General features: G+C 31.8%; 1 protein-coding gene and 1 pseudogene across 1 annotated transcript; both read left to right on the top strand.

The window, feature by feature from the left end:
- Positions 1-18,870: 18,870 nt before the first annotated feature.
- LOC105767580 (WUSCHEL-related homeobox 3) lies at positions 18,871-20,558 on the top strand. The gene is given in 4 exon segments (XM_012587147.2): positions 18,871-19,286; positions 19,929-20,109; positions 20,112-20,157; positions 20,159-20,558. Coding segments are annotated over 4 exon segments (711 nt in total). The 5' UTR covers positions 18,871-18,926; the 3' UTR covers positions 20,283-20,558.
- A 1,218-nt stretch (positions 20,559-21,776) lies between these two features.
- LOC128041346 (WUSCHEL-related homeobox 3-like) lies at positions 21,777-23,187 on the top strand (annotated as a pseudogene).
- Positions 23,188-23,237: the final 50 nt, after the last annotated feature.

The following is a 23,237-nucleotide window of genomic DNA, read 5'->3' as shown; positions in this document are numbered from 1 at the left end:
GCGCCACTAACACTTCCGAAGGAGCTTTCGTAACTTTCCGTTCTATTGAGTCAATGTTCCCCCCATACGAAACATCCTCGACTAATTGGATTGACGACAACACATTTGCCCTCACCTTCATATCTCGATGCACCGGCACAATAATTCTTGTTAACGGACCGGCTTGTGACAATATAAAATTTAACTCCATTAACGCATGACTTCCAATACAAAATAGAAATCTCCAATTGATGGTACACTCCCCTAATTTTTTTTTCTCTTCAGCACGACATTCATAATTTTTTTCTCACTTCCCGTTTTATCAGAACCCAAAGTGCATCCACAGTTGGTATATATAGCCTATTGGTGCCGACCACTAGAAACACGACAAAAAAAAAATACTACCATGGATGCTGACCACCACAATGTTGGCATAAAAATATATAGAAAAAGGTTATTTTTTCCTGTTGTCGGCCGCTAAAATCACGAGATAATTTTTTTTTACTAACATGGGTGTCAGGCACCATAGTGCCCACACCAAAAAATACCGAAAATAATAAATTTATTAAACCCCCCAACAATCAGCAGGCAATGATGGGGGAATGATTGACTTGAGTGTCAAAACTGCACTCCACTGTTCATTTTAGATTATTCCCGTAATTGTTTTTAAAGTTATGTCATTCTTGTATATATATGTATATTTTTTAGGTTAGTTAGGTAAAAATATCTATATTGTTATGTTGAGGTCTACTAGCCCTTTCCTTTTATTTTGCTTTCTTTCTGTAATGATGTTCCACGCATAAATGGCTAAAGTCGGCCAGCCGTATGTCAGTTTATCGAAGAAATATACTTAAATTGATTAAATTTAATTATTAATTATTTACTCAAGTTTTTTTTAAGTGAGACCTGTCTTTAATTGATGTTATAAAAAATAAATAAATAAAATATTAATTTAATTTTATGAATAATTTTTACTATTAGAATTTTAAACTCAACAAATAGAGTTAAAATTTTAACAAGTGTCTCATAAAGTGTATTTGGACGAAGAATTTTAAAATTTTTAAAATTTTAAAATTCTAACATTTTAGAATTCATCAATTTAAAACTAGGATTTGTAATTACTTTATTTGAGTAAATAATTGATGTAGAAAAAATTAGGTTAAAAAGTTTACAAATTAAAAAATTAATTATAAAAGAAGAATAATTATATTAAAATAAACAATATAAAAGATATTCAATATGTAATAATTTTAATGAAATAATTTTAAATATATATTATATTTAAATAAAATAATTTTGAAGTTTAAGTTTTTATATTATATAAAACAAATAAAATTATGAGGAATTTTAAATAAGCACCTATTTAGGTGGAATTTAAGCTATTAAAATTCCTCTTGAAATTACTCACAAGCTATGAAATTCTCTAATATATTTTACCTAAACAAGTAAATTCATTTTAGAATTTTAAAACCTCAATACAATGAAATTCCACCTCAATAAATATTTAAAAAAACACATTGTAATTTTTAAAGTTGTCTGTAGAATAAAAATAGGTATAATATAGGGTACTAAATATTAACCCTTAGTTTGATTTGTGAAGTTAAAAATTAAATGGGATGATAATAATTTAAATGTAAATTCATTTCATTTAGCTTATTCGGTTTCACTGTTGTTTAGTTAGGCGTGGTTAAGGTTAATTGACATCTTTAATCCTTCCATTGCATTCGAACGACAGTCTTTTCTGAGGTAAAGAAATATATAAATAAATAGAAAGAATTTAAGCAATAATGTTACGTTTAGTAGGAGTATTTTTTACATGTTTTAATGCATGAGTTAGTAATAAATTAATTACAATTTGTAATTTTTAATCACTCACATGATTTGTTTACGGCAAAAAGAAGGATTTTTTTTGCTTATTTTGGATAGGTATATTTTTTACAAGGGTTTTACTCATCCTTCCGATTTGAAGTTTAAGTTTGTACTATTTTTCTTTATTTATACTATTTTAACACATATGTATTAACTAATAAGTTTTTTCTCCATGTTATTACATTTGTAGCCAAGCATATCACAAGTATTTGATGCAATATAAAATACATTTTACTCTCAGTAAGAAAACTTGGATTCAAATAATAAGATCGATATTATGAAGAGAGGCAACTACAAGCAACAAAACAAACTTTAAAAATAACAAAAGAAAATAGATAAAATTTATGCCATTGAAATGTATAAAAGCATATATATATATATATATATATAACGTGTGTGAATGTACAACATATGAGCAAATAACTTTAGTTTTAGTGAGGTGATATAATCTAATTTATATCCATTACACAAATATATAAAATATTGACTAAGGTTTTGTCCGGTTGAATATCTACAAGACTTGATGGTTAAAAGCACAAATTGAAGAAAAAAGAATTGTATGAAACTATTATTTTACGTACTATTTTAAATAGGAGTATGAACTCAAGTGCTTTTTTTTTTCTTAATGAAGATTATTTGGAAAAGTATCGAAAGGGGGGTGCGGTGGCATGATTGGAGATGATGAAGAGGGCGATTAAACTTTCCGAAAAGGGGTTAGTAAGTTGACAGTTATTCGTCTGCCGTTTTGGAATCTCGGGCTGCGGGAGATGATGATTATCCACTACCCATTTTTGCTGATTTAATCATTGTTCCAATTACCCATTTTGATAAAATCAGAAAAATATATATACGCTTAAGTTTCATGTCATCATTGTTAAAACTGATATCCAGTTTTAATCATCATTCCAACATTTAGAACTTTTTCCTTTTTAGAATATTTTCAAATGCTTTTTTTTTCCATTATTTTGATGTGAAAAGGAAATGACATGTTTGAATTAATGTTTTTCGAGACAGTTTCCTTTCATTCAATTCTTATAACGTCCCCTGTCTACCTTACAGCTGTAATAACTTACTATATATACATTTTTACTTTTCCATATTTATTTTACAATTTATATTTATTCTTCTTAATAATACTGTATCTAATATTTAAATTTCAGTGTAATATGTCTTACCACTACACCCAACACTTGATACTGAAAATTATATATATTAATGTAAAAATCATATTTATTAAAATACTTCAGTAAATTATAATATTTTCTTATAATAAAGAAGTTGTCAATTAAGTATTAATATCTTACACCACTTTTTGAAGTTATAACTTACAATCATATCAATAATTATCATAAAAATAAATCACAAATACTAAACCAAATAATTATTTTAATAATTAATTTAACACAATTTTTATTAAGTAAGACTCAAATCTAAAACTTAGAATCTCAAAGCTTAAGTTTACCCTTTTAATCAAAGTCTTGCTAGCAATTTTCCATCCTCTCTCAATCTTGTACATACAAACATATATTTTAGGATGGTTGAATGAATGGGTGTGATTTGGATTTTTAGGTGATGAGAGTTTTGTGTCTGATAAAAATATTTTTGTTGACGTTGAGAATTTTTGCTCTCACAAATCCTAACACAATGATTTATCACCATGCTTCAATCTTAACTTAAAACAAAGTTATCTTGCCACGAATTTGACCCCAATCCAAAAATTAATAAAAAAAAATTGATCAGCTAATCATAATTTTATTTCACTCCCAAGTTTTATTGTTATTTCAAAGCAGTCTAATTTAAGCAAAGAAATAAGTCGCCAAAATTTATTGGACCTTAGAATTCACTATCAAATAACTGCAGAAACCAAGACCCTATATTTTTCAGCAGAATGAAACCTTAAGTTTGGATATTGCACTTAGGAGCGTCAAAATTTTGTTATTCCGACATATATTATATAAATATTTTGCTGCTACAATATTATTATTGATAAAACAACCCTTTCGGGATTATATATAGTATAATAGAGGTGGCAAGATGATTCAGAAATTTCTTAACCTAATAATGATTTATATTTGTATATTGTTGAAAATAAAGGGTTAGGGCAATAAAAATAGGAGTAAAAGCAAAAAAGGTAGCCAATAAGTTTAGAGTCTAACACGCTGATGGGTAAATTGAAAATGAAAAGAAAAACGACCATAATGAAGGAGAGCGGGCAATCTTAATGTGCTGAATACAATAGGGGATACAACTACTGGGACATCTAATCAATATCTGTCCAGATTCCAGGCATGACGAAAGCAATCTAAGTTCGCCATCATATGTAATAAAAAAAATTAATGCTCCGTCATGATTGCACGTATTTGCCCTCCGCTTTTCAGACTATTTTTTTTTCGTCTATAATGTTTCGATTATGTATAAAAAAATAAATATTAAAATTATACAACTTAATTATACATATTTAAAAATATATATATCATTTTATTTTTATATTAAATACATTTTCTTGAGCATGTAATATGTAAATATAAAATGATGGAACCATTTATAAAATTAATAATTTTCAAGTTATTTCAAAACATCCTAAATTTGTGAAGCTCTTGGTTGACTTCATTCAGTAAGTAATTTTATTAAACTTTCTAGTTTAACTTTTTTTAGGAATTGTTATATTTTGTTTATATTTTATATTTTGTGCAGTTTATATTGCGTCATTAATGTTATTCTTATTTTTAAATTAAATGTTGGACTTATTAATAATGTTATTGTATTTTATTTGAATACATGTTGGCGTGGAATTTTTTGGTTATATTTATGTATGTTTGAAAATTTGACATTATTGTTGTCATCATCTACGTGTCTAAGATATGTTAGAGTACATTTCTTCGAGATGTTTAGATATGGTAATAATTTTTCTATTGTGATGAGTAATAATTAATTTTATTTAATGAAATATTAACCAGATGAAACGATAGAGATCTCTCGATGTAGCACCTGTTGAGAGTTATCGAATTTGAGTATATTGCTAAAATTACACGTTTCGTCTTGAATATGTTATTATTATGTGTGTTGTTAGGGCGATGGAGACCAAAGATGTGCACGTTTAATTTACTGTACAATTATTCTAAAAGACGTTTTACTTTAGTTAGGAGTCTCAATTAATGGTGAATTAGTAGAATATTTTGACATGCGTAATTCTTATAGGTATTTTGGATATATTAGTATAATATTTAGAATAAAATAATTTTTAAATATAATGTATTAGTTCATCATGATTTTCTTGAATATAAGTTCATTAGTTATAATTTGACTGGTGGTTTAATTAATTCTAAAATTATATATTGAGTTTGTGTTATTCTTTTATTATTCGAGTTTAATATTCATGAATCATGATAGAAAGATTTAAGGTGTGTTTGGTTGGATGCAAAAAGTGAAGAGATGGAATGAGAGAATTAAAAAGTGGAAAGAAGATAAATATTGAGTGTGTTTCGTAGGGAAGAAAAGTGAGAGGAAATAAAATAAGTGAGATGATTAATTTTCCATCCTAATGCATAAAAATCTTTTCTTCCAAATTAGAATGAGAAGATGGGAGAAAATGAGATATTAGTTCAAAATTATGCATTTTTCAAATGCTTTATTTTTTTCAATTCATTTTCAACTCTACTAAATAATGGTTGAAAAAATTATTATTATTCTTTTCATCCTCCTTACCAAGATTGGTAAAAAGATGGAAAGTATTTTAATAGGAAATATGAAAATTTGAAATAAAAATAAATTTCTTTTCCGCCACTTTTGAGTAGAGTTGAAAATTTATTAAACATTTGAAAAATGTATCATTTTGAACTAACATACACTTCTCTCTTGTTATCATTGCTATCAAGCACACTCAATATTTATTTCCTTCTTTCATCCTTCTAATTTTTCACCCAACCAGATACACTCGATAATTCAAATTTAATATTCAAAAATTTGAATTTATTAAGCTTAGAAACAAACTATTTCATCAAATGACATTGATTAGAATTTTATTGATATTGTATGTCATGTTGTATTTGCATTATTTTTCATGTGCAGAATACAAAATAATGTGTATAACATTTTATTCATAGATTTTTACATATTCATAATTTGTTTAGTTTATTATATTAGATGAAGTTTAATTTTAAAATTATTTATGAATTACATCATCGGATTCTAGTATCCTATAATATTAGTCCCTTCCAATTATTAAATCCAAGAATTACGGTATCGGAAAAAAATCCTAGAATTTACTTGTTTGCCAATTTTGCAACTTGTTGGACCTATTTGTCTTTTCCGCTTGAATTGGTTGTCGCAATTGTTCAGATATAGAGATGTAACATATATAATTAAAGCAATAGGACAGTTCCTATCAATTATCATGCATTGGGCATTTTTAGAAGAAAAATTTTTTTTTTATGAAAAACCGGACTCGAAGAGTCGAACAACTGATGTTTTCTTCAGAAGGACGTTTGGAACTTGAAATAGTAAGCGAACCAATGACGGTTAATGAACGGCTGAGATTGAATTGGAATGTTAGCAGAGATAGATAAAGGCCATGTGATCCAGAAAGCAAAAAGACACTGCCTGCCTTGGACTTGGACTGCATGCATTGCATTTATGGGTTTCTCCACCGCTTATGTTTCCTATACTCTAAAACTAATTTGCTCAAGTTGAGGAAAGCCACCAGCAAAAATCAAACAAATGACAAGACCTTGGTGGGCTGCCTGTCTGGGTTTTTTAGTACTAAATTTGATCACCATTTCATTTTTAGTTTTATTTACGGAAATAGGTCAATTTTTTATTATTTACCGAAAAGGACCGATTTTAACAAAATGCGTCCATGTAGAAGCGTTTTTGGGGAAAATTTCAGAAAAACGCGTCCTTGGGGGAGCGATTTTGCCATGTCAGCACAAAACGCGCTCACGTGGACGTGCTTTGCTGACGTGGCTAAATCGCTCTCCCAGGGACGCGTTTTACCCATGTTTTTCTAGGGTTAGGGCTTTTTGCATGTTTAGTCCCTAGGGTTTTTTTGGTTTAGGGTTTTTATGGTTTTGTTAAAATAATTTAAGGTTTTTGGTAGGTTTAAGATTTTTTTAAAAAATTAATTAAATTAGGTTTTTGAGATTTTAAATAAATTAATTAAATTAGGGATTAGGATTTTTAAGAAAATTAATTAAATTATGGGTTAGTTTTTTTAAATAATTTTGTGTTTAGGGTTTAGGAAAAATTTTATTGACAATATAAAAACTTTTGTTTTTTTTTCTACAGTAGTTTATGAAAAGAATAATTTTGAGAAGACGGTTTTGAAAAGATAATGTAAAAAACACTTCAAGCAGGATGCACTGTCAGCAAAATTACTGGAAAAAGCTACCACGTGGACGCTCTTTTTTTTACAGTAGTTCCTGAAATAATAATTTTGAGAAGACGGTTCTGAATAAATAGTGTCAAAAATGCTTCAAGCAGGATGGACTGTCAGTAAAATTGATGAAAAAAACTCTCACGTGGATGCTATTTTTCTACAGTATTTCCTGTTTGGCCTTATACCATAAATGAGCCAAATTTCATTCTCAAGTTGCATAAGTTATAGCAAGAAAAATTAAGGAGACTAAGTAGAATAGAAATTGAAGATGAGTGAACGTATTGGTGTTGTTATTTACTATGATGGTGAGGTCCGTGACACCTAGAATGACGTTTTTTTTATCGAAGAACATAGCACGACTTGTTTTTAACCAGACCATAGATTTGACAGAGCTTCATAAAAGAATTAGGCGTAAAATCTTCGGAACGACGCCAATGAGAGTTTCGTCAATTAAGTATCAATTTTGTGCTTCGATTGATCCCGTGACATATGACTCATTTGAGGCGATAGTGGATCACCCTATCTTGAGTTATATGTACTAATTTTATCACCAAATGAAGCGTTTGTGACTTCAACATCTACTGCTGTTCGAGAGGAATACATGACTCCTACCCGACACTCCGTTAGTGGGAGGCAGAACACCGAAGCTCTCGTGTTTAGTAGTAGTATATAATATACAACCCCTGCATGACACTCGGTTAGTGGATGAGACATGCACCTCGGTGGGTCGATGTTCGATGCTGGAAATACATATTAGGAAATGACATCAACTTCTAATGGTTGGCAATTCACATTTGATTGGGGACGTTATGAAACGCCCACAAGAAAGGATGATGTACTCCTTACGATGTCCACTGGCAATGGGACCTCGTACGTTGCAGATGATCGTGGGTTGGATAACGAGTCCAATATGGATCCACCTCGAGAGCCCGACCCTGATGATGCAAAAGTTGTATTATTTTCTGAACTGAAGCCTATTCTAACCGAACCTGAAGATGTTGAAGGGGGTACAGATGATGATGAATATCCGCGATTTAGGGCGTACTCGCCTCTAACCTACACGCATAATGTCGATCTATCGGCAGATGATACGTTGGAGTTTTCAGATCTACCACACAGAAGGCATGATCGTATCATTGGATTCGGGTAAATTGAAAGTTGGTAAAGAGTTTTCCAGTAAAGATAATTTTCTTGGTGCATTGAAAGAACATAATATCATGAACGGGGTTAACTACAACGTGGTTAAATCCAAATTCGAGAAGTTTGAGGCCAAGTGTGTAGTTCAAGACGGTACATGTTCATGGAAAATCATGACTTCGGTTAGGAAAAAGACAAGCTTGTGGGAGATAAAAAAGTAGAAAGGTCCACATACATGTGTTACTGGTATAGTATCACTAAGTGTTTAGGGTTTTTGAATAATACTGTTATTATGTAATGTTGCATTATTTAACGTACTTCATTGACAGGTGTTTCAGAAAATCATCCTAATATGGATTCAAATGTGTTAGCTAGCTTAATACTACTAACGGTGAAGGCATATCTCAGTACTTCAGTGTAGGTCTTAATTGTCAATATTCTTAGCCAATTGAGGTACATGCGTTCTTACCGTAAGACTTGGATAGTTAAGCAGAAGACGTTGGAAAAAATGTATAGTGGGTGGGACGCTTCATATAATGAAGTGTGGCAGTGGTATCAAGTGCTGGAGAGGTACGTCATAGGTTACATAACAGACCTTGAAATGATACCTGCGTATTACAACAATCGATTACTCTGTGGATGCCAAGTGTTCAAATGTCTGTTCTGGAGCTTTAAGCAATGTCGTGACGCATTTGTATACTGCAAGCCATTGGTACAAATTGACGGTACCTTTATGTATGGTAGATATATCTATCGACTATTGCCAGTTGTGGCGAAAGATGGCGGTGGGAGAATCCTTTCAATTGCATTTGCAATAACACCGGGGGAGTTAGGTGATGATTGGATTTCTTTCTTTTTAAGTTAAGGAGAATGTCTACCCTCAACCTGATATATGCGTTATATCGAATTGGGGCACTGAAATACTAGCCATAATTGAGAGACAGGGAAGCCTATATGATTTCACACACCATCGGTATTGTCTAAGGAACGTTGCGTCCAACTACTACGGGCAATATCGGTCTACCACTGAACGACAACAAGTGACCGACATGAGTATTTAATCTCTATTAATATAATTTCGCTTGTAATATTCAATTTATTCTGAATGGAAGTGTGGTATGTAATTTTTGCTATCAATTTATATTGGTAGGGTACGAGATCAATAAAGATCATTTTCATGAGATGTGGGCGATTTTGTGTTCAGTTAACGAACAATGCGCAGACTACCTCTGTAACATACCTGTCGAACAGTGGATACAAGCATACGACGGTGGCCTATGATATGGCTATATGACATCAAATCTAGTTGAATGCATAAATTTTGTTCTAAATGGAACGCATCATTTGCCAATAACATCGGTTGTGCGAGAGACATATTTTCATTTAGCGGCACTATTTCCAAAGCGAGTAGCGAGTTATAAAGGCCAAATGCAGGGAAGCCATGTATGTTGCAAAAGTATTACAAGAAATTAACAAGACGAAGGCACGGGCTAACCCATGCACACTGTAACACCTCTTACCCATTTTCGACACTGGAATAGGGTACGAGGCATTACCGGAGTTTACTAATTAATTTTCAGACATTTCATTTTTACCTAACGTTCATATTTATAACCAATCAAAATCAAAACATTAATGAGCTAACGTTAACCAAATTAACTTATACACGCCATAATAACCAGAATCAAGTCATCCAAAATTACCGATAGAACCAGTGGATAATGTGATATATCTCCAACAAGCTTCCGATAATCATTTCAAAACATCTAATAACTATAAAAATTCCATAAATTGTTAAACTTTCAAATTATTAACATGCTTTTATAATTCTTCACAACATAAATAATGTAACATTTCCTACCAACCACAATCAAGCTTCAGATAATCATCTCACTTGCATCTAATAATTGTACATATTACCAATAATAATTCAATTTCAATATTAAAACACATATCCATATAATATTCATCATAAAATAACATTCACTTTAATTAAAATTATACAGAATATAGTTCATACAAACTTACCGGTGATATGCGAAATACCAAGATACAAGGGCATTTTAGTAATTTTCCATTTTTCTCGATTTTCTACCCGATCTTGATCTAAAATTAATTTTTCATCTAATAAAATAACTCATTTCATGCAATTTGGTCATTTTTGACATTTTTCCAAAATTACCCCTAAAGTTTTACTTTTATTCAATTCAGTCCCAGAGCCCAAATCATGCAAATTAACCATTTATAATGCAAACCCATGCTAGCAGAATATCCATACACTTATTTTCCTCCTCCTCCTCTCCATTCCACATCCTTAATATATATAACATGCTTATATGTAACATTATCTATAATTTCACATTTATTTATATTCGTTCAAAGCTGTCCACTTGAGTCATAGTCACTAAATTATTTATATCTTGAGCTACAGAACTCCAAATTGAGATCCGTTAATTTTATATGAAACTAGACTCACATATCTTCTTACCATAAAATTTTAAGAATTTTAGTTTAGCCAATAAGTACAGTTTATTCTTTAAAGTCATCCCTGTTCTGTTGTCTGACAGTTTCGACCCTTCTTCACTAAAATTAATTATCTCATCGTATGCGGGATTCGGATGATGTTACCGTTTATTTATATTAAAATAGACTCAGTAAGGATTTAAACATATAAATTTAAGCCACTAATTATTTTCTCCAATTTTTTTATTTTCCAAAGTCAGACAGGGAACCCGAAATCATTCTGACCTTATCTCACAAAACCTATTATATCTCATAATTTACAATTCCATTGCTTACACCGTTTCTTTTATGAGAAACTAGACTCAATAAGATTTAATTTCATATTTTTTCATCCTCTAATTCAATTCATATGATTTTTGGTAGATTTTCAAAGTCAGACTACTGCTGCTGTTTCAAAACTATTTTAGTGTAAAATGTTGATAACTAAATTTATAACACTTTCCTTTCCTTTCTCTTCAATATATTCATCACTTTCTCTTATTTCCCTTTACTAACATAACAAGAATATAGAACCTTATATAATGAAACTTTACCTTAACATTAATTTCCTACTTTTTCAATAATATCAAACTCAAAAGTATATAAAAATCTTGATGTTCTTACCTTATGCCATTGATTTCAATATTTAACTTGATTTTCTCCCTCCTCCAGCTTCTATTTCTTGAATCTAACTTGATATTCTAGCTCCCCATAGTCTCCTTGCCATCTTTCTCTCTTGATGGATATGGAAATTCTTTTGATTTCTAAGTGAAAATGGTGGATTTTTGGTGAAAGGACCAAATTGTAAAGAAAGCAAAGCTTTCTTTCTTCCCCTCTTCTTCTCACGTTAATGCATGCAAAAATGGTGAGAATGGATGGATACTTTTCATCCTTCTTTCCACATATATATATATACTAAATAAATTAATAACAATAAAATAATATCATTAAAAAAATCAAATTAAAATATTAATAAACTAATATTTATTTATTTATTAATCTAAAATATCTCCAACATCATCATTATCTTCTAGATTTCTCTCTCTTCTAATTGACCATTTTGCCCTTTATGATCTTTTAAAATTCCGTCCTTGAGTCATCACTTAATTTGGTAAAATTGTGATTTAGCCCCTCAAACTTCTTCACCTTTTTCAATTTGGTCCTAATCCATCCATTTTTCTTAGTTTCTAGATTATTCTTCCTTAAAATATTTACACTATTGGTCCTTCAACTTTTTCATATTTACACTTTAACCCCTCAAGTTTTGAGTATTTACTCTTGGGCAACAAAACTTTTCTCACTTTTGCAATTTAATCCTTTCTTGGATTAATATGTCATAAATATACTTTCCAATGTTGACATAACTCAATTACCCATTTTATCACTATATTTTCTTATTTTACCATATCAGTATTTTCATGCAACATACCTATCATAATGCAACCCATGTCATAATTTTAAAATAAATTTTTTTCTTGTCGAATTTGTGGTCCCGAAATCACTGTTCCATCTAGCCCCAAAATCAGGCTGTTACACACACAGTGTGTTACGATCGCGACAACTTATGGTTTCCTGTGACGGAGTTTGATAGACCAAACCAAGGTATTACAGGCGGGTAATATCGTGTACACTTGAGAAATAAGACTTGCGACTGTGGGACGTTTGACGCACTTCGTTATCCATGCGCTCATGCGGTTGCAGCTTGTCAGAATCTCCGTTTGGATCCCATGAGATATGTCGACGAAGTGTACAAAATAAATACATGTAAAATGTGTGGAAATACGTATTTCCATCGGTCCTATATGAACGTAAGTGGCAGTCTGTATTGTTTTCTCCGTTTAAGTTGTTACTAGATAGAGAATTGCGTCGCAAACCAAAAGGTTGACCTTGCTCGAGTAGAATACGTAACAATATGGATATTCGGGAAATAACGAACCAACTAAAGTTGTGCGGATAGTGTAGGAACCCAGGTCATACAATTCGATCATGTCCAAATTAAAATAGTTGATAGTTGCTATAAAAAAACTATGTTGCGTTATTTCTATTTTATTAAAAATTAAAAAAAATATTAAAAATATTGCCTTATTCAAAAGAACTTCTATTTTATTAAAAATATAAAAATAAATTACTATCAAAATATTAAAAATAAATTTTATTTTATTAAATGAAACAATATAAAAATAGTTTGTACAAATATTTTAAAAATATAAAAATAAATTACTATTAAAATATTTAAAATAACTTTTATTTTATTAAATGAAACAATATAAAAATAGTTTGTACAAATATATTTTAAAAAATCAATGTTGGTGCTAGTTGGAATTAGTGCCACATGGAGGTCGTCGACGGTTACGCGCTGGATTCCTCATTGGTTCAGCTTCCGGCAAGGTTTGTGGTTGCTCTGACGAGGGTTGTGGTTGTGAGTGTTGGGAGGATGACACACATTGATAGAATAAAGAATACAGAGGTGTTTGCATCACACACGACGGAGATGTTTGAATCCCATAAGGTGGTGGGGATTGGTAATAAAAATAGCTCCCCGATGGCGCCTTGTGCGATCCCTCCTGCGACGGCAGCCTATATATCGTCGGTTCAGTCAGAGTTATCTGGAAAGGAGATGCACCGGGCCATGCAATCCTACCTAGCATAGGACTAAGAAAAGGAAACATATAAGGGTTATGATACATATAAGGGCTAGGATACGCACCTGGCATAATCTTAAGAGGCTGTGATGTGGGTGTCGTCGGTTGAGGCGTTAGACGCAGTGATTGTGTGGGCTTTGTTGATGGGCTCGTGCCGTCATCCCTTCTCATTAGATTTAAAGAGCCCTGTCATTCCATTTCGACACGAATTTGCCGAAGCTTCTGCTCTTCCAACAGTTAATATGGCTTGCCATGGATCCTAAGCCATGGCATGTAATCTGGCACGCACGACGATGATCGATTCCCGAGTAGGTATATGATTATACCGATTTTCTCACATTTCGAGTATTCTAATCAGAATACTGGTCAATTCGTATTCGATTATTGTAAGTCAATTTTGTGCTCATTATCGAGCAGCTTAGGTGCTACGAAAACCGATTGTTGAAATCTAAATTACCGTAACAATCTATCCGTCTGGTGCATCTCCACGGTAGTATAGTTGACCAATGAGACATTCACATGCCAAATGTTCGGATTTTGAAAGAATTTATCCAGAATTACTGCTCAAATTTTTGGATCCTCGTCTGGTGTCCATTAAAAATATATGAACATGATAAAAATATTAGTTATATACATAATACTAAATACTAAATATGAAACGACTATTTTATGTATATATTTTATTTAATACTTACTTGCGCTTCCAACCGTTGGTCTAATAGAAATCGTATATCTTCAAAAGTGGTAGGTATTTCAACATAACTCGCTGAATGGTTCCACTTAATTAAATAAAATTTTAGCATACAATTATATTTTAAATCTATGTAATACTTGTAAAACCTAATATAAATTTTACCTTGTTATGAGTGGGAATGCATATGGGTGGTCTACTCGATGACGTAAAAATGGAAAGCGAAACTGAGCTCATGATTGTAGTAGTGATAGGCAACCTCCGATTTTGGCTTTAGTTGGTGGCGCCGCCTTACACATCTCCCGGTACAATGTTGCCAACACGGCAGGCCCCAACTAAGTTCTCCAGTTGCTCTAAAATCAACGAGTTTTAGCAGCCACCTCAGATGTACGAGGTTTGGTGACAAGTCTGACATCAGATAACCTCAAATCATCTCAAGAATGTATGCCCGAGCATATCGTATTCTTTCTACTTCAGTCGAATCATTCCCTGGCTCCGGGAATGTGTCTCATAACCAGCCCATCTCGATCTAACCTCCGTAAATATTATCCAGAATCACACCTAAAAGATCGTAACATACGGCTCCCCAATCAGCAGATTGAACGGACCCGGTGAGTGCAGACCTATCCACCGGCAATCCCAATTGTAATTGCACGTCCTCCAAAATGATGATACACTCTCCGCATGAAAGATGAAATGTGTGTGTCTCGAGTCTCCACCTCTCTATCAACGTGCTGATGAGTTTCGGGTTCAACTTGCACCCCCGGCCTATAGTGGCCACATGCCAAAAACTCGCTTCCCGCAAGTAATTCTCTATCAACGGTGATGGAGGACCAGACATATTACGAATATAGCATTGGAACACCCGATCTACAAACTGTTATAAAAAAATATAAAATAAAAATGAATTAAAATTACATAAATGAAAAAATATTAAATAATATTGAAAAATTAAAATTAACCCTTACCATTCTCATTTGTTCGACGGAGATATGTTTATGATCGAGACGAATTAATTCCTAGGCCATTGCTAACACGATCAAATATTTTTGAAATTATAAAAAATACTAATTCAGGAAAAAAAATATTAAAGAGAGCTTTTTTGCCAAAATTAGAGTGAGCTTTGAGAAATTTGAAGAAATAATGTGTGAAAAAAATAGGAGGGGGTTTTATAGAGTTTTTTTTTTTTTTTTTTTTACCGTTGAACCCCCCATCGGTCAAAAATCAAATAGCCGTTGGGGAAAAAAACACGGGTTAAAAGGCGTCACTGGGGGAGCGATTTTGCCACGTCAGCAAAACGCGTCCATGTGGGCTCGTTTTGTGCTGACATGGCAAAATCGCTCCTCCAAGGACGTGTTTTGCTGAAATTTCCTCCAAAAAGCTCCTACGTGGACGCCTTTTGCTAAAATCGGCCGTTTCCGATAAATAATGAAAAAATTGGCCTATTTTCGTAAATAAAGTTGGAAATAGGCCTTTAATGGTAAGATGGTCAAATTTGATTGTGAGAGTTACTATTGGTCCGACCAAATAATTAAGCACTGAAAGCATCTGTTCGGAATTAGAAATTTTTTTTTTCGAATTTAAATTGTATATTTTTATGATAATAAAAATGAAATTTTATCATTTTAATAGTTTATATCTTTCTAATTTTGAAATGGTTAAATCAAATTTATATCATTTTAAAAGATTAAAGTGTAATTTTATCGTTATTAATTTAAAATTTTATAAATTATAAAATTTTAAATTAAAAATATACCATGAACCCAGTCTCTGCTAAGCTCCACTACTAACCATAAAATTAAAGAATGAACGAATGAGTAATGACAGAGACCACGTCGTCTTTTCTTTTCTGCCTTTTCCATTTAATTAGGCTTCGATTTCGTTTAATGTAGCCATGCTTTCACATGACAACCAAACAATCGTTTTAATTTGGACTTCATTTAGAATTTTAGATTATAGTGATTTCTTTTTACAGATATAGATATTATTATTAAGGTCGTTAGTATTATATTGTTGGATGCATCGTTTTTTTATTCGTATATATTTTTACCAGCATGTTTTGATATTATTGTTTTAGAATATTTTTAAATATTCTTAATACATATATATATTTAGTTTTTTTCCAAAATATTCACTAGAATAAACTCATTGATTAATCATTCGCATCTTGCAAGTCTATTAAGGAATAGATATTAGTTACAAGTTTTTATTTATAGTCTAATTTTTAATTTATCAATATATATTTATAGTCTAATTTTAGTTTCTTAATAAATTTATATTATTTTGATAAAAATATATTATATATTATATATAGATACAAATATATTAAATATATTATATATAAATTATATATTCTTAACATAAAAATGTATAAATATAATACATGTAAATCCAAAAAAAAATTATATTGATTATGACAAAAAAAGGTTTTTATGTCACCCTAGTAGTCGATCAAGAGAAAAATGATGATGATGATGATGATAAGATAGGCGAAAACTTGAAGAGGCTTTTCCTTTATTTCTAATTGTTGCTGCTGATTCAGACATATATTTTCTTGGAGCAGTCTGATTTAGACATATTAGATACCTTAGTTCTCCATGTTTTAATAATGGAGTAAATTAAATTCCAGTGAGGTGAGAGGGGTGGAAAAATTGACAGTCTGCCTCAAAATGCTATTGCTAAACCATATCTAACAGATTTGGGAGAATTACAAACGATGAAACTATGATCCTTTTGTAATAAAATATTATTATCATTAATTAAATTCTCATTTGATTTTTATATAATTTTTTACCTAATAATTTTCACTAATATGTGGGCCATAATCAAGCAATTCAAATATACTATATCTTTTTGTGTTTTTTCTGCTAAATGTACAGTATAATATTGTTTAAAATTCTGATGACGTCAATTTTAATAAGGGATACCCTACTTGTAAGACATGTTTTTATATGGATAGCCCACATATTGAAATAGAAGAATAAATATAAATAAATCAAAGAGTACGTGTATTAACTATGATGTCCCTAATCTAGGTACGAAGGAAGCTCTATGGACATAATTAATCAAAGTGAACACTATATTCATTGCAGCCGTGTATAAGTTGCTACTCCTAGTATACTTTATATATGTATTTCAATGCTAGAATTTATTTTTGTTTTATTATTACTAGAATGGACGGTTGGGAAAAGGCCAAAGGGCTTTTATATATATATATATATATATATATATCTGTCAACATGGTTTAATATTTTTAGATGCATCAGTGCCTTGAGAAAGTTTTTAAAATTGTTAGAAAATAAAATCAATTTTGGTCTTTTTTTTTGCTTTCTTTATATACTAAGTAATGTCTATCAATATTTATATCTATACCTATTTCAATGTCGTAGCTTAGATGAACCTTTTATATCAGAGATTTAAGTTCTGTTACTTTCTTAGACCTCTTTGCTAGAATAGTTGGTTGATGCACAACCTCATCATAATTTCATTCATAGTTTCATCTAAGCTAGTAGACCTACAATTTAGAGAATAATATGAATAATCTCTTATAACATTTATCTATTCATCACAATTATAAAAATACCTCATCCAATCCTTTCACGTTGATTTTAATAGCTGTCATCCTATTATGACACCTACGCATTAGGTACAAAACCCACGCCCAATTTCTCTTCCCCTATAAATATCCTCTCATCACTGAGATAAGAAAAAGAAAAACCAATAAATCTACGTGGTACTTACTTTGCAAAAATTCTACCCAGTTTCCTCTATCAAAACCTCTAAATTTAGCAACTTTTTGCACGTGTGAACAACTTTTCTTCCAACAATATCAACTATGGCCATTGAAACGAATTTCATAATTATAATATTAAACTTGAATTCGAAAATTTTAGAATGGGTTATTATAAAGAAAAGAATGCTACAAAATATGTAGGCAATAGCCGCAGCACTTGCAGGCTGCAATTATGGTGGGTCGAAGTAGCTCATGTAAGCAAAGGCAGTTGCTTAATTCAGTGGATCTATATTGAAGTTTATTTGATGGTATTGTGTTGTCTCCGACCAAAATCATTAAAAGTTTTGCAACGCTAAGGTGTGCCTACTTCATCATTATGAATAATAGTATATCGGCATAATCATTGAAGTTTCTCTCGCATTGTAAATGCTATTTTATGGTTTTTTGTTTTTGTTTATTATTTTGACCATAACAATAAATACGATGATACATTCGTGATCTAATTTAGTTAAAAATAATATTTGATTTAGAGTTAATATAATGCATCATTAATAATTAAAAAAACCATAAAATATTATAATTAATGTTTAAATAAATTTATCAAAATTTATTTATAAATTCTGCATTTAATTACACTATTTTTAAGATTTTCTTAGTGTTTAAGCTCAGCTGTGCATTATATTGAAAACCAACCAACACTTGAATGCCCCTAGCAGGGAAACATCAGCATGACATCCTGCGCTTGTACTTTTGCCACTCTATTAACCGCTCTTTCTTTTCCTGTCTCCTTCTCTCCCTCTCTCTCCATGGATCCTTACTGTCTGTCTTACTTTAATTCTCTAATATTGTGTGTGCACTGCTTGTCACTCCCTTCTCTTTGCATCTTTGTCTATTTATACATGTTTTTTGAGAACCCTTTTTCTCAAACCACAAAACTCTCTAATAGAGGGGAAAAGAAAAGACAGATTTGGGAGGATAGGTTCTTGTTTTGTCTCTATAATGGCTCCAGCAGGATCTTCTAGGTGGTGTCCAACAACCCAACAACTTATGATGTTAGAAGAGATGTATAGGAGTGGGATTAGAACCCCAAATGCCAACCAAATCCAACAAATCACTTCTCAGCTCTCTTTGTATGGCAAGATTGAAGGCAAGAATGTTTTTTATTGGTTTCAAAACCATAAGGCAAGAGAAAGACTGAGGCTTCGAAAGAAACTTACCAAGCAACTTCAACAACAACAGCAGCTTTATCATCAACTTCAACATAACCCCCATTTTCTTCACTACTTAGACTCTCCCGCCTCTCCTGCTTTTCAACATCTTTCTTGTTATAACCCTGCCTCCGCCAATCTTTTTCTTCAGGTAAAAAAAAAGGAGAATAACATGAAAAAAATAGAATATTTATTTTAATATTTTATTTTGTTTCCAATATTGGTTAAATTAGGAGATCGAACAAAGCAATAGTACATTTTTTCCTATGAAAACCATCTTTCAAATTTTTGGAATAGTTAACTGTCGTATATAGCTGCTTTTCATCTTCAGAATTGTCCATGAAGAATATTGTCTTATTAGTTTGGTCGTCCTTTCATTTTATACGATAAGCGAATCTCCGACAATACTAAGTTTTTAAAATGTATTTTACTACTATAAAATGAAACTAATGAGAACTATACTGTTTCATGCAGGAAGATATGAAATTAGTAACTGAAGAAAGATCTTGCAATTAAACTTTAAAAGATTAAACTTAGGGTTCATTTAACAGGCAGAAATATTAATATCCAAAGTTCAGATATATCTCCACACGAGGTTCTATATTATATATATATACACGCATGTACTTGTTTTGAATGACCAATTTATGTATATATATATTTTAAAATGAACTCTTATTTCAATAAATATAACTGGTCTGGTCCCCTTTGTTTCTTGACTCTCTTCTCCGGTGCTTATTAATATTTGGTATGGCCAAAACGGCTGAGTTTTCAGCTTTTATTTTTGTTGCAGGCAGGGATTCATGATGAAGGAGGAAAGCAAGTGACGAACTATACGTGGAATATTGATATCCCAGAAAACGTGGACAAGAACAAGGCCATAATGAGAATGTATGGCAGCGATTGGTTGATGATGGTTGATGTGGGACTACCTTTATCGTCATTACCATGCTACTCCATGATCTCCAGGCCGCCCTTAAAACCCTTGAACTTTTCCCAGTCACTGCTTCAAATCTCAAGGAGGTGCAACAACATCAACAACAACAACAGCAACTCTTCCAATTCTCTTTCTTCAGTTTCTTGTAACATCACTCCAGCTAAAGTACCCGTAAGCCTCCCTTAACCCCACCCTCCCGAAAATAAATAAATAAATAAAAACCCTCTGCTACCTTGGTTGCAACTTGTAACTAGGATTTAGCTTTTTCTAAAAAAAAAGAAAAAAAAGAAATTTGGGTCTAATTTTGTTAGTTTTAGTTTTAGTTTTATTGGGTTTCTTTGCATGTGTTGTAATGTAATTTTTAGGCTCTTAGCACGAAAAGGATCTGAATTGTCTGGGGAGTAATGTTACATCTAGTACTGCTCCTTTCTTACTGCTATATAATACTAGTTCTATTACTTATTGATAATAATCAGCAGTGAGTATTTTGCCCATTTTCCAGTTCCAATTCCAAATCATTATCACAATTCTAGAAAAAGGTGTTTGTTTCTCTCATTCTCTTTCACCTTATCTAATGTAGATCTTAAAACTGGCATGCATGAGATGAAAGCACAATATCAGTGCTTGATGGACATCTAATCACATGGAAAGCAGCTTTTTTAAAATGTGGACTTGGATCTTTCAGACAAAACCCACGCCCAATTTCTCTTCCCTATAAATATCCTCTCATCACTGAGATAAGAAAAGAAAACCAATAAATCTACGTGGTACTTACTTTGCAAAAATTCTACCCAGTTTCCTCTATCAAAACCTCTAAATTTAGCAACTTTTTGCACGTGTGAACAACTTTTCTTCCAACAATATCAACTATGGCCATTGAAACGAATTTCATAATTATAATATTAAACTTGAATTCGAAAATTTTAGAATGGGTTATTATAAAGAAAAGAATGCTACAAAATATGTAGGCAATAGCCGCAGCACTTGCAGGCTGCAATTATGGTGGGTCGAAGTAGCTCATGTAAGCAAAGGCAGTTGCTTAATTCAGTGGATCTATATTGAAGTTTATTTGATGGTATTGTGTTGTCTCCGACCAAAATCATTAAAAGTTTTGCAACGCTAAGGTGTGCCTACTTCATCATTATGAATAATAGTATATCGGCATAATCATTGAAGTTTCTCTCGCATTGTAAATGCTATTTTATGGTTTTTGTTTTGTTTATTATTTTGACCATAACAATAAATACGATGATACATTCGTGATCTAATTTAGTTAAAATAATATTTGATTTAGAGTTAATATAATGCATCATTAATAATTAAAAAACCATAAAATATTATAATTAATGTTTAAATAAATTTATCAAAATTTATTTATAAATTCTGCATTTAATTACACTATTTTAAGATTTTCTTAGTGTTTAAGCTCAGCTGTGCATTATATTGAAAACCAACCAACACTTGAATGCCCCTAGCAGGGAAACATCAGCATGACATCCTGCGCTTGTACTTTTGCCACTCTATTAACCGCTCTTTCTTTTCCTGTCTCCTTCTCTCCCTCTCTCTCCATGGATCCTTACTGTCTGTCTTACTTTAATTCTCTAATATTGTGTGTGCACTGCTTGTCACTCCCTTCTCTTTGCATCTTTGTCTATTTATACATGTTTTTTGAGAACCCTTTTTCTCAAACCACAAAACTCTCTAATAGAGGGGAAAAGAAAAGACAGATTTGGGAGGATAGGTTCTTGTTTTGTCTCTCTATAATGGCTCCAGCAGGATCTTCTAGGTGGTGTCCAACAACCCAACAACTTATGATGTTAGAAGAGATGTATAGGAGTGGGATTAGAACCCCAAATGCCAACCAAATCCAACAAATCACTTCTCAGCTCTCTTTGTATGGCAAGATTGAAGGCAAGAATGTTTTTTATTGGTTTCAAAACCATAAGGCAAGAGAAAGACTGAGGCTTCGAAAGAAACTTACCAAGCAACTTCAACAACAACAGCAGCTTTATCATCAACTTCAACATAACCCCCATTTTCTTCACTACTTAGACTCTCCCGCCTCTCCTGCTTTTCAACATCTTTCTTGTTATAACCCTGCCTCCGCCAATCTTTTCTTCAGGTAAAAAAGGAGAATAACATGAAAAAATAGAATATTTATTTTAATATTTTATTTTGTTTCCAATATTGGTTAAATTAGGAGATCGAACAAAGCAATAGTACATTTTTCCTATGAAAACCATCTTTCAAATTTTGGAATAGTTAACTGTCGTATATAGCTGCTTTTCATCTTCAGAATTGTCCATGAAGAATATTGTCTTATTAGTTTGGTCGTCCTTTCATTTTATACGATAAGCGAATCTCCGACAATACTAAGTTTTTAAAATGTATTTTACTACTATAAAATGAAACTAATGAGAACTATACTGTTTCATGCAGGAAGATATGAAATTAGTAACTGAAGAAAGATCTTGCAATTAAACTTTAAAAGATTAAACTTAGGGTTCATTTAACAGGCAGAAATATTAATATCCAAAGTTCAGATATATCTCCACACGAGGTTCTATATTATATATATATACACGCATGTACTTGTTTTGAATGACCAATTTATGTATATATATATTTTAAAATGAACTCTTATTTCAATAAATATAACTGGTCTGGTCCCCTTTGTTTCTTGACTCTCTTCTCCGGTGCTTATTAATATTTGGTATGGCCAAAACGGCTGAGTTTTCAGCTTTTATTTTTGTTGCAGGCAGGGATTCATGATGAAGGAGGAAAGCAAGTGACGAACTATACGTGGAATATTGATATCCCAGAAAACGTGGACAAGAACAAGGCCATAATGAGAATGTATGGCAGCGATTGGTTGATGATGGTTGATGTGGGACTACCTTTATCGTCATTACCATGCTACTCCATGATCTCCAGGCCGCCCCTTAAAACCCTTGAACTTTTCCCAGTCACTGCTTCAAATCTCAAGGAGGAGTGCAACAACATCAACAACAACAACAGCAACTCTTCCAATTCTCTTTCTTCAGTTTCTTGTAACATCACTCCAGCTAAAGTACCCGTAAGCCTCCCTTAACCCCACCCTCCCGAAAATAAATAAATAAATAAAAACCCTCTGCTACCTTGGTTGCAACTTGTAACTAGGATTTA

This window comes from Gossypium raimondii, chromosome 5, assembly GCF_025698545.1.
Source record: "Gossypium raimondii isolate GPD5lz chromosome 5, ASM2569854v1, whole genome shotgun sequence".
NCBI lineage: Eukaryota > Viridiplantae > Streptophyta > Magnoliopsida > Malvales > Malvaceae > Gossypium > Gossypium raimondii.
Note: the sequence above shows the minus strand (reverse complement) of the source record. Positions and strands in the feature narration are given on the sequence as shown.